Here is a 13725-nt window from a genome sequence, read left to right as displayed (position 1 = left end):
AAGTCGGCCCACCTTTCCCCATTCCGTAGCATGGATAGAGTCCTTCGCCCGAAGTGACAACAGCTCAGGGATCTTGGTATCTCCCCAGTTCGACATCTTTCTGGTGCCGTTAATGTTTGTTTACTATACATTGCCCGCATTGATTTTTAAATCCCCCCGGTGGGGGGGTCGCACATGCAATATGCCATCAAAACGTCACACCTTGGTTGTGGAGTGAGAGGTGTTCCTTTCACATAGCGTTCCGGAATCATGATTCATCCTTTACCATGGCTCTGTTACTACCTCCAGAGGTGTTACAAAGCTGCGATGAAAGTGGGACCAAATGATCCCACCATTTCAATTACACAGACGTCGCTCTGGAATAAAGGCAAAATATTCCTGGAACAGAAGTGCTGTGGAAAAGGGGCTTGAGACACATTGGGCTGTTGCAGTGTGTTTGGCCCTTGTCAGCCACCGTAAAAACCAAGTCATCACTCACTGATAGTGAAAATGCAAATGCATAAATATTTTGTGTCCATAAGGTGTCCATTAGGGCAAATGCATGTTTGAACACAAAAAAGAAGGATGAGAATGTGGAAATGTGTAAGATGAAAAATGACATCATGATGGTCTCTGTGAAAAAGGCTGCCCCTGGTGACGATGTTGAGCTGTGTGTTTGACTGGCTCTCTCTCCTCACTTGTTCTACGCCTCGCTCAGCACAGCTTATTGACCAATCAGAACTCATATTGGATGTAGGTCTATGACATTGTTAGCAGTCTGACCACCGAGTGAGACGTATTTGCTACTCGTCCTGCTGTCATCTGTTGCGAGTGCGTCCATTACAAGTGAGTGAGAAAAACAGTGTTACGGTATTGTTTGTGTAAGGTAACATAAGTCAAGAGCCATGATTAGTTCAGTGTTTTCTCATGTTTTCATGCCGTTTCCATGCCGTGTTGTGTGCCGCGTATACTAACTGCTAACGGTTGTACATGTTAAAGAGGCATGCTCAGTGTGTGATCATTCGGGTCAGGTGATAGGTGACTGCCGTTATTATTATTCACGCTAGATGGCAGTGTGGTATTGCTGTTGTAGTATTTAGTTAAATCTGCTGTTATGATGTGCCTTAGTTCAGCATTTTCTTAAGATGTGGCAGTAATCCTGTTGGAAATATTGTTTGGTTATGTGCATTTGTTTAATTCACATTTCTGTTTGTCTATGTAGACCACTCACATGCAACAGACAGCTGTAAGGATCTGATGGTGGCCAGACAAATAAAGTGATTCTGACCGATCACCTGCTGTGGAGTCTTTCTAAAGTGATCCAGCAAATAGAATAGTGGGGAATCAAAAATCTTCCTCACAGTCTCTCTCCATACTCTGTTCATATTTGCTGAAGATATTTCGGCAGACTTCAATGTGATGAGGAGTGATTTTCAGCTTTTTTTTTTTCATATATTCTTAAAAAGTTTGATGCAATTGTGCCAGGGTAACTGATATTTTGGTATGACTTGTATCATGTGACACTGCAGATGCAGTTCACTGAGAGTTTTCACACAAAACTAGCTCTCTTGAATTATAAATTACATTTTAAAATGACAAACATTCATATATGTAATGGATATATAAAACATGATAAAAAAAAAAAAAAAAAGATACTTGTCTCATATCATTGATGTCTAGACATATTTTTTCTCAACTTGGGTCCAATGGGTCACACTACATGTGATATCGCCTTTTAAAAATTCTATACTAGATTAATGTTGTAAAAATACAGCATCTGTGCCTCATTAAAACCTTGGACTTTTCAGAAACAAGTCATTACAAATAGATTTAAAATGACTTGAAGTGAAAACAAAACAAAAATGTAACCATGATACATAATATAATTTACTCATGTTGTCATTGGTGACAGTAAAGCAAAAAAGATGCAATAATGAAGCAGAACAATGGATTTATTTCATGTTTTGATGGTTTATTCCACCCGTAAAAAGGTTATAACCTATAACGGGCTCATGTCCACATGTTGAATCACAGATCAATAACAACACAAAAGTACTGGGCAAAATACCTTTTTATTTACTTACTGATGTCTTTACCCATGATGGCTTTCTTTGTGTTCCTCTCTGGTTTCAGCAGGATTATGTAACATTTGGGTCCGAATAGTGCAACCAAAAGGCCAAAACTGGAGGCCAGGATGGCAAACACCTCCACTGCATCTGTATATTTACCTGGAGAGTTAATATAAGCAGGGACAAAGGCCACCCACACAGCACAGAAGATCAACATACTGAAAGTGATGAGTTTGGCCTCATTGAAGTTGTCGGGAAGATTCCTTGCCATAAATGCTAACAGGAAGCTGAAAATAGCCAGAAAACCAATTTAACCCAGTAACACTGCAAAACCAGCTGTGGACCCAACTACACACTCATAAACTATTTTATCATTATGATATTCAGTGTTTTTATGTGGAGCTGGAGATGCAGAGACAAGCCAAGCTGTGCAGATTGCTGCTTGGACAGATGTAAGAGCTAAAATGGTGCCTCTCTGCTGTAGAGGACCAAACCACTTGAGACTGGCTCCACCTCCTGGTTTTGAGGCCTTAAATACAGCCAGAACCACCACGGTTTTCACCAGAATACATGAGACACAAAGCACAAAGCTGATCCCAAACGCTGCATGTCTCAGTTGACATGTCCATAGTCTGGGACGACCGATGAACAACAGTGAACACAGGAAGCACAGTTTAAGAGACACCAGAAGATGGAAACTCAGCTCAGAGTTATTGGCTCGTACTATTGGTGTCCTACGATGATGAATGAAAATCCCCAGGACTGCAGCACATATAATTGCACCCAGTAATGATGCAGTGGTCAAGCAGATACCCAGAGGCTCATGGTAGGAGAGGAACTCAGTTTTCTTAGGAACACAGTGGTCACGCTGGGGACTGGACCAGAAATCCTCTGGACGACTGGTGCACTCTATGGAGTCTGAGAGGGTACAAATATGATTGAAACATGAGTTTTTATTTTGTCTCCAAACTTTATTATTTATCAAAAGAAAAAAACTCTCACCACTTTTATTGCTGATTTTTCCATCTGAACACAGGATGCAGTCAAAACAACACTCTGGTTGCCCCTTCTTTCTGGCCATGCGAGTACCAGGAGGGCAGCTGTCACTGCACACAGACCGGGGAGGCTGGAACAAACATCTGATTATATCATTGTCAACCAACAGAAATGATGTTAGTCCGACACATTTTAATTAGTACTGAGATGACAGACCTTTGTGGATTCAAAGTTCCAGAAGATTTTATCTTCATCCAGTAAGAGTTCTTCCCCTTTGAAGGCCGATTTCTTAACTTCTCCCACAGTCTGAACCTCTGTCCGTCCATCAGGAAGCCACAACCAGTTCATGATGTCATAGATTGGCAGGGCATCGCCATTTTCATCAAATGATACCTGATCACCAAATGATGTGGTGAAGTTCACCTTTTGCAAATAATGTACAAGCTGCAAACAAATGAGTGGGGGAAAATGGAATTGTCACACTTTTCATACTCACATCTGGTTTTCTGTACAATCATTATGAAACATATTCACATTATCATAGGTGTGGATATAAACAAGTGTTCTTAGTCAAAACAAAATTAAGTGGCAAAACACAAATTAAGAATGTGATGTAAACAGTGATGTCATACCTGCCATGGCTCCAGTCTTTGTAAACTGGCACAGCTGTTCCCTCTGAAAGGTCCTTTACCTGGTTCACAGCGCAGCATGTCATCGAGGGCATAGGCCAGAGCATACACAGCCTTGTACACATTATACTCTGGTCTAAGGTTCGTAATATCCAAAAACTCTGTTTCCACTTTCTCTAGATCTTCTCGTCCAGTGCACAGTGTTCCTCCAGCTTCTACCCAACCTACTGGAGGTGGTGCAAACTTACACTGAAATGTGTGTTCCCAAAACTGAGTTACCTGAAACATTGTCAATATGTGTGAAAGACAATGGAAATGTATCATTCTTACTAAAAATGAACAATGCAAGGTCAAACTCTAACCATATTATTTTCATAACTGTTGAATAAATCCTGGTTAGGTTGTATTTGTAACAAAAACTCCTTGAGTCCTGGTATCTCTCCTCTGCGGATGGCAATACCCAGTGTACCACCCAGATATGGCATGAGGCGTGGAGTCTGTAACACAGTGGCTGATGCCCAGGCTTCACTGGCCATCCACTGAAGACCAGTCACATTCTGCCTCATCACCTGTATAATGTGTGTGTCAATTAGTCATGTTGCAGCCCTCATCTACGATTTACTGTATAGTTTATATGCACACAAGGGCTGGATACAGAAAGTGCAACTTAAATTTTTTTTTTTATTTTTTTACAGTTTTGATTCCTATTTCTTTTTCCTTCATTCATGAAGTTAGATCAAAAGTTACCTCCTCCATCAGGTTAATCATGTTGGATTCATGTGCAAAAGCAATGACCACGTGAGCCGTTGACTTTCTCATAACATTCACAATCCTCTTAAGTTCAGATGGATTCTCTCCCCAGGGTAAAATCTCAAAGTCGGCTAGACAACCCACACTAGACTGGGCAAGATCCACTTGGAAAGACTGGGCAGCATGGAGTCCATAGTCATCATCACTGACCAGCAGACCTGCCCACGTCCAGCTGAAGTGTTTAAGAATCTGAATCATAGCACTCACCTGAATAAATACAAATTACAATGAGTACATATACTGGAAAAAATGTAAAACACTTCACAGTTTTTCTTTCACAGGTCTTTTATTCATGTTCTCACCTGGAGGGCATCACTTGGAATTGTCCGAAAGAAGGATGGAAACTTTTCCTGGTCACTCAAACAGGAACATGTGGCAAAATAACTCACCTGGAAAATAGAGATTAAAAAGAAACAAAAAAAAACAAAACAAAACACTATATTTTATATACTTTATTCAATTTCAATAGCAAAAGCACTGCAAATGAATAGGTAATGAAAAGTGTTGTTTGTGCTGACTGAAAGGAAAAAAAACTTACCATAGGCACTCGGTACAAACCTACCACACTGGAGATGGCAATAGAACGTGTAGAAGAAGAATCACCCACTATCCCCAGGACTGGAGGGATTCCCACACATGTGTCATCTAACACAAACTGCTTCTCTTGACCGCTGACTAATGATAATGCAGCACGAAATGCCACTCCTAGTTCGACACAGCATCATACAGACTATATCCCAGAGTCACATTAGGCAGTAGTTTGTTGTTTCTGTTGATCTCATCAATAGCAAAGGCCATAGTCTGGGTCCGCCTGAACCCTAGAACATCAAAACTAACACAAAAATACCTCTGTGATTACATAATACTTTACAAAAATACATTGTCAAAGCAAATGCAAAGATATGTTTTTCAACCAGTTAATGGAAAGAATTATTATACTAATTTAATTTAAAAACAAACTAGGTTACACTAAATGTAAGTCTGAACAGAGATCTGATAAAGAAAATATTCAATACACGTCACTAATTTTTCCCTACTTGAAGCTTTTTATAGTTATAATTAAAATTATAATTCTATAACAGTCTTACCCATGGCAGATGATGTGTTGAGGCTGAACTGTAAATGAGAAATCAGGAAACAGAGAAAAAGTGGACTCCAAACAGGCCCCCTAGAATCACATCTCCAGTTTTGTGCATTCCATTTAAGTGAAACTGTCCCTGTAAATGGCAGGAGGAGGAAACTGTGGAAACCATAGAGGGAGAAAAGTAGGAAGACAAGAGTAAAAACATAAAGTTGATATTTACAAAGTCCCACATGACACGCCTCCTTGTCATGCTCTTAACCCAGGCATTTAGAAGGTTGGAGTGCCTGTTTAACTGTTTATGTCAGCCACTTTTATTGACTATTGGTGGTGTCTATTCTTTCATACTACCCATCAGGGCTGGAGCAGAAGCAGGGGCAGGGCCTAATATTTACATTTCACATTTCATTTATTGAAGCAGAAATAATCAGTCACTTAAATTTTAGGTGTAGGTCTACAAATTTGTGTTTAACCACAAAAATACCAAGTCATCAGGTCACCACTCACTAAAAGTAAAAAAATACAAATACATAAGTAGTGTGATTATTTATGTTTATTAAGGTGTCCACTAGATCAAATGTATGTTTGGAAAAAAAGAAGTATGAGATCATGGAAATACGTAAAAAGAAAAAATGACATCACAATGGTCTCTCTCCATACTCTGCTCATAATCACTGAAGATGGCTCTGTAGACCTCCATGTGATGAGGCATGTGGTGATGTTCAGCTTTTTTATCATATATTCTTAAACAATGAGATGCAATGTACCAGGGTATCTGATATTTTAGTGTGACTTATATCATGTGACACCACAGATGCAGTTTACTGAGCATTTTCACACAAAATTAGAACTTACTATATTAAACTGTCTTTTTCTTGAATTGTAAATTGCATTTTAAAATGACAGACATCATATAAGTAGTGGATTGATAAAACATGATAAAAAAAGATTGTTGTCTCATATCATTGAAGTCCATATATTTTTCCTCAAGTTAGGTCACACTACAAGTGGCATAGCCCTCTAAAAGTTCCATCCTAGATTAGTGTTGTAAAAACACAGCATCTGTAAATCAATTCAAAATGACTTGAAGTAAAAGCAAAATAAAAATGTAACCATAATACATAACATAATTCACTCATTGTGTCATTGGTGATGATAAGGTAAAAAGATGCAATAATGAAGCAGAACAATGGATTTATTAAATGTTTTGATGGTTTATTCCACCCGTAAAAAGGTTATAACCTATAAAGAACTCATGTCCACATGTTGAATCACAGATCGATAACAACACTAAAGTACTGGGCAATATACTTTTTTATTTACTTATTGATGTCTTTACCCATGATTGCTTTCTTTGTGTTTCTCTCTGGTTTCAGCAGTATGATGTAACATTTGGGTCCAAATAGTGCAACCAAAAGGCCAAAACTGGAGGCCAGGATGGCAAACACTTCCACTGCATCTGCATATTTACCTGGAGAGTTAATATAAGCAGGGACAAAGGCCACCCACACAGCACAGAAGATCAACATACTGAAAGTGATGAGTTTGGCCTCATTGAAGTTGTCGGGAAGATTCCTTGCCATAAATGCTAACAGGAAGCTGAGAATAGCCAGAAAACCAATATAACCCAGTAACACTGCAAAACCAACTGTGGACCCAACTACACACTCATAAACTATTTTATCATTATGATATTCAGTGTTTTTATGTGGAGCTGGAGATGCAGAGACAAGCCAAGCTGTGCAGATTGCTGCTTGGACAGATGTAAGAGCTAAAACGGTGCCTCTCTGCTGTAGAGGACCAAACCACTTGAGACTGGCTCCACCTCCTGGTTTCGAGGCCTTAAACACAGCCAGAACCACCACGGTTTTCACCAGAATGCATGAGACACAAAGCACAAAGCTGATCCCAAACGCTGCATGTCTCAGCTGGCATGTCCATAGTCTAGGACGACCAATGAACAACAGTGAACACAGGAAGCACAGTTTAAGAGACACCAGAAGATGGAAACTCAGCTCAGAGTTATTGGCTCGTACTATTGGTGTTTTGCGATGATGAATGAAAATCCCAAAAACAACTGCACTAACAAATGTACCCAACAATGATGCAGTTGTCAAGCAGATACCCAGAGGCTCATGGTAGGAGAGGAACTCAGTTTTCTTGGGCACACAGAGATCACGCTGGGGACTGGACCAGAAATCCTCTGGACAACTGGTGCACTCCATGGAGTCTGAGAAAGCATATACATATTCTACTGAAGTAGAAATACAGAGACCTTGGTAGAAAAAGAAGATAAGTAAAAAGTAGAGGAACTGATTCAACAGCTTTACTTAAGTAGTAATGAACCTAAAGTAAAAGGAACAAAATGAAAAACAGTTATAGCATTGGTTTTGGCACAAAACTCATCTGACATTATATTAATAAAACTATTAAATCAGTCTAATTTCAACTTGGCTGTAAAAGTACAAAATGAAAAAACTAAAGATATGAACACCAACGTTGTCTTGTGGGATAAGCACTGATGGATAAATGTATCACATCTCTTTAGGTTAACACTGGATGTGATATTGGGAATGTGCACAATGATGTAAAATAGCAATTACTAATCTTCTCCCTCAAATACATTAAAAGTAAAGTAACAAGGGTGTTTTGAAGAAGTATTACATTTGCATTAAAATGTGTTGTAATAAGTAAATACTTGTCATACAGATAAATTAATATACATTACAGATACCTGAAAACCCTCTTAAATACAGTAACTAATTATTTGTAATGAGTTACTTTCCACCCACCAGTCTCATTGCTCATCTTTCCTTCAGAACAAGGGATGCAGTCGAAACAGCACACAGGCTGACCCTTCCTTCTGGCTAAACGAGTCCCTGGAGGACAGCTCTCACTGCACACAGACCGGGGCACCTATATGGCAGAAATGACCAAATAAAATCAAATAATCTCTCACTGTCCCCTAATGTATACCAATAAAATGAGATATTTCTGACTAATAAAGACAGATTTGTGAGAAACATAAATTGACCTTTTTGGATTCAAAGTTCCAGAAGATTTTGTTTTCATCCAGTGTGAGTTCTTCACCTTTGACAGATGACTTTTTAACTTCACCCACATTTTGAACCTTTGTCCGTCCATTAGGAAGCCACAACCAGTTCATGACATCATAGATTGGTAGGGCATCGCCATTCTCATCAAATGATACCCGATCACCGAGTGATGTGGTGAAATTCACATTTTGCAAGTAATATACAAGCTATAAATCACAGTAAAAATTAAACAACAAAAACATGGATCAAAAATTGTTTTCCAAATCTTCAAATCATGGGCCACAAAATCACAACAGCTTTGCTTTGTATATTAATCTTAGTATGAAATTAATTACCTCCGCCAAGGAGGTTATGTTTTTGCCAGGGTTTGTTTGTTTGTTTGTCTGTCTGTTTGTTTGTCTGTCCGTTAGTGTGCAACATAACTCAAAAAGTTATGGACAGATTTGGATGAAATTTTCAGGGTTTGTTGGAAATGGGATAAGGAAGAAATGATTAAATTTTGGTGGTATTTGGGGGCGGGGGGGCCCACGGGGGGGCCCACTGATCAGCCTTGGCGGAGGTCTGCGCTCTCCGAGTGCTTCTAGTTTCTGTTGTTTTAGGTGTAACTGGTTAAATAATATTAGTTGAGCATCACAATCATAAAAATATCTAAGAGGTGATATGATTAACTTTACTTCTTACTTTATTTCATTAGGCTTGGTACTCTGTAGCTATTTGGACAATACAATGTACAGGTAAAAAAAAAAAAAAGTTTCATTGGATAACTGCTGCAGTGATTAATATGTTTCAACTGGTATCAAGTTCTTTAACTAATGCAGTGAGTGGCTTTTTATTTATTAAAAAAAAACATGTTTCAATGGAAAAAAGGAATATAAACTGATGAGTCCAGACTGACCCTGAGTGATGGTGCATCAGGTGAGAAGAAAGGTGGATGAAGTGATTACCCATCATTCCTAGTGCCTACAGTACAAGCCTGTGTAATGATCTAGGGCAGGGGTGTCAAACTCATTTTAGTTCAGGGGCCAGATTCACCTAAATTTGATCTGAAGTGGGCCGAACCAGTAAAATAATAACATAATAATATATAAATAATGTCAACTCCAGACTTTTCTCTATGTTTTAGAGCAAAAAAAAAGTTAATTTACATTATGAACAGGTTTACATCTACAAACTATCCTTTCAAAAGATGTGAATAACATGAACAAACTAAAAAGTGTAATTTTAACAATATCATGCCTCAGTTTATCATTTATACATGTACATTATGTATAACTTACAGATCATAGTGGATCTACAAATACACAAAACATTGAGTAAATGGCAGAATATTGTTAAAATTGTACTTACTTCTCTTAAGACATTTCAGGTTGTTCATATTTTTTGCAAAATTATACTTTATTTTAGTGTAAATACATGACAATATTTACATTTACAAAGAGAAACATCTGAAGTTGTCATTATTTATATGTTATTATGATAGTATTTTACTGGTCCTGCTCACTTGAGATTGAATCGTTCTGAATGTGGAACCTGAACTAAAAGGATTGTTAATATCTTAGTGTAATTTTTCCATTTCACACATTCATCCAAAGGGCTGGACTGGACCCTTTGGTGGGCCGGATTTGGCCCCCTGGCTGCATGTTTGAAACCTGAGATCTGGGTTACTAAAGTTGGTCAGGTCTAGGATCATCTATGTTATGTATCCATAATCTTATCTGAATATATTGAATGCCCAGATGTTTATTTTTTTTTTGTTCTCTTATGGTATAGGTATATTCTAAGATGACAATGCTAGGATTCATCAGACTCAAATTGTGTAAATACGTGAGTAATACGACCTTATTTCATTTGATAGCACAATTCTACAGGGAAAGCAATCTGATATCACACCTGCCACAGCTCTGTTCTTTGCAAATTGGCACAGCTGTTCCCTCTGAAAGGCCCTCTACCTGGTTCACAGCGCAGCATGTCATCAAGAGCATACGCCAGCGCATACACAGCTTTGTAGATGTTATACTCAGGTCTCAGGTTAGAAACATCCAAAAACTCAGTCTCCACTTTCTCTAAATCTTCTTGTCCAGTGCACAGTGTTCCTCCAGAGTCATCTAGAGGTGGTCTAAACTTGCACTGAAATATGTGTTCCCAAAATTGGTGCACCTGAAGAGCATTTAGAAAATTAATAAAACCTGAAGATTCAATATCATTGCTTAAAATATGGGACAAAATACCTGCAGAATGGTTGAACTCTCACCATGTTATTTCCATCGTCGCTGTTGTGCAGTCCAGGGCGAACTTGCAACAGGAACTCCTTCAGTCCTAATTCTCCTCTGCGGATGGCAATGCCTAGTGTACCACCCAAATATGGCATGAGGCGTGGAGTCTGTAACACAGCAGCTGCTGTCCAGGCTTCACTGGCCATCCACTGAAGACCAGTCACATTCTGCTTCACCACCTGTGTATCCCATTGTAAAAGAAAACATTTACATACATTCAGCAAATACAAAGTAAAACATGTTAACATTTGTATTTTTCTCTAATATTTGCTTTGTACCTACAAGTAATAATCTTTATATTTTTCATGTTGCATTATATCACTAATCTTTTTTCACCAGAGACAGGTCCTGCGATTGTAAATAATTGTGGGCGATTATATTTAATAATAAAAGACAATAATTCAGAAAATGTTGCCTTTGACAAACAAACATTTTTAAAAATCAGTTTATCGGTTAAATATAATTAAATTCAGTACTTTTCAAAGCTTTAATTCCAACCTCTTCCATTAGGTGAATCATGTGGAACTCATGTGCAAACACCATAACAACACGAGCTGTTGATGTCTTTATCAAATGCACAATCCTCCTCAGTTCACTTGAGTCACTGTCCCAGGGCAAAACCTCCAAATAGGCAAGACAACCTGCACCGGACTGAGCCAGGTCAGACTGAAAAGACTGGGCAACGTGGAGTCCATAATCATCATCACTAACCAGCAGACCCACCCATGTCCAGCCAAAATGTTTCAGAATCTGAATCATAGCACGAACCTGAATGGATATATTAGAGGGAAAGAATTGGAACATGTTGTAAACCTTTTTTTAAAAATGCAATTAACTATGTAGATTATGACTTATATACTAAAAATGACTTTGTATAGTTGATGTAATTCAAAAGGTACATGTAATTATGTTATATCTAACAGAAATTACACATTCTTCAGTGAAATCCTGCATCATTAGTTCTGTGTAAATAATTTGGTTTATCAGTGATTTTTTGTCTTTGTTTGATTTACTTGAAAAGTATCACTTGGGATTGTTCTAAAGAAGGAGGGAAACCGATGTCGATCACTCAGGCATGAACATGTGGCAAAATAACTCACCTACAGGGAGACACACACAGGTCAATCACTTACAGACAGAATAAATTAAATGCATTGAACAAAATGGCATTAGATACAAAAAAAAAAAAAAAAAAAATAGAACTTACAATGGGCATTTTATATAAACCTAGTACATTAGAGGTGGCAATGGAAAATGTTGAGTATGAATCACCAACAATCCCCAAGACGGGAGGGGTTCCTGTACAGTTCTCCTGCAGAAGAAACTGTTCTTCTCGGCCACTGGCCAGTGACAGTGCACTACTAAATCCAATGACAAGTGCCCCACAGTTGTCATAAAGACTGTATCCAAGAGTCACATTGGGAAGCAGGTGGACGTTCCTGTTTATCTCTTCAATAGTAAAGGCCATGGTCATTGCATGTCTGAAGCCTAAAGTGTCAAAGCTAACATAAAAATGTCATTATTAACTACAAAGAGAACAACACTAATGACATGATATTCAAAATAATCCTCTTCAGCTGTATTGTAAAGTTTTAACAGTATTACCCACTACACTGAGATCTCATGCATCTCATTTCGGTAACATTTTCTCCTGTACCAAGAATACACACTCCTCACTGTTTTCATATTAGACTCACCCTTGGCAGGTTGGCTGTTGTGGCTCTGTGGTGAACGTCCACTCAGGGAAGATTGCTGTATAGTGGACCTCAAACAGCCCACCCAGAATCACATCACCGGCTTTGTGCATGCTGTTTAGATGAAACTGTCTCCGTAATTTACAAAATGAGGGAAGAGAAGAAGACACAGAACACAAGAGGAAGAAAAAGACAAAAACCCATTTCCTTTCAGCAGATGTCCCCATTACTGTTGTGCTCTCCTCACTCTGTTCCTGCAGTTCACACAAGGTGACTTATTATATGGAGGGTTATGTCATCCTGTATCCATGGTTTTTGTCCTTGATTAAGCTGATACGTCATTAGGGTGAACGATATAGAGGCACTTTTAATTTAACTGTAGCTTAAATGTCACATTACATATGTCTTTGGCATCTATTTCTGCAATGAATGTACATTTTATGAAGGTCTTTAAATTCTACAAGATGTTATTAATCTTTTAGGCAAGATATTAGTATTAGAGCAGTTTCTTTGTCTACTGTTCTTATATACATTTACACATCGTACACATTGCCCTCTGGTTGCCATAGTGAAGGACGAGTTTCCCTAATGGAAGCCAAGTAAATAGCATGTATTTGTGAAAAAATCAAAATCTTAAACTCAACTGGAAGCATATTATAGAACGCATAATTTTATGCAGTAGTAAAATCAAAAAATGCAGATTAAATTGGGGTTATTTTTACCTGAGGTGTTGAAAAATCACACCCTTTTAGCTAGATTCATAACTGTTAGATAAATGTACTTTTATCTGAGGTTATCCTTAAGAAAACTCTTCTGTCAATATATTGGTTAAAACTTAATAAGGATCTTTATTAAAGCTGGAGTGGCCATGGCTGTTTTTCTTACTATTGGGGTAGAAGCTTTGTCTTCTTCCTCCTCTTTGTGCATATAAATCTACTACTACACCAAAATTACTTAAATCCCAGGTGGTCTAGTCAGGGAAACTTTCTTAACTCAATGCAACATGGATATAGATAAATAAAAGTACACAAGACACTGTAATACAAGCATTTCTTTACTTGTTTATACATTCTTTTGGAGATATTGTAGAAATATTTAATGCATACTGAAAACAGTAGGAAAAAAAATAACATAAATG

At 38.1% G+C, this 13725-nt stretch overlaps 1 protein-coding gene across 1 annotated transcript; it reads right to left on the bottom strand.

The window, feature by feature from the left end:
- Window positions 1-2055: 2055 nt before the first annotated feature.
- Window positions 2056-12814, bottom strand: LOC115431116 (extracellular calcium-sensing receptor-like). The gene is given in 15 exon segments (XM_030151356.1): window positions 2056-2966; window positions 3051-3174; window positions 3261-3488; window positions 3677-3952; window positions 4036-4242; window positions 4786-4872; window positions 7601-7794; window positions 8357-8480; window positions 8599-8826; window positions 10511-10777; window positions 10872-11072; window positions 11392-11661; window positions 11907-11993; window positions 12101-12395; window positions 12591-12814. Coding segments are annotated over 15 exon segments (3723 nt in total).
- Window positions 12815-13725: the final 911 nt, after the last annotated feature.

This window comes from Sphaeramia orbicularis, chromosome 13 (genome assembly GCF_902148855.1).
Source record: "Sphaeramia orbicularis chromosome 13, fSphaOr1.1, whole genome shotgun sequence".
NCBI lineage: Eukaryota > Metazoa > Chordata > Actinopteri > Kurtiformes > Apogonidae > Sphaeramia > Sphaeramia orbicularis.
Note: the sequence above shows the minus strand (reverse complement) of the source record. Positions and strands in the feature narration are given on the sequence as shown.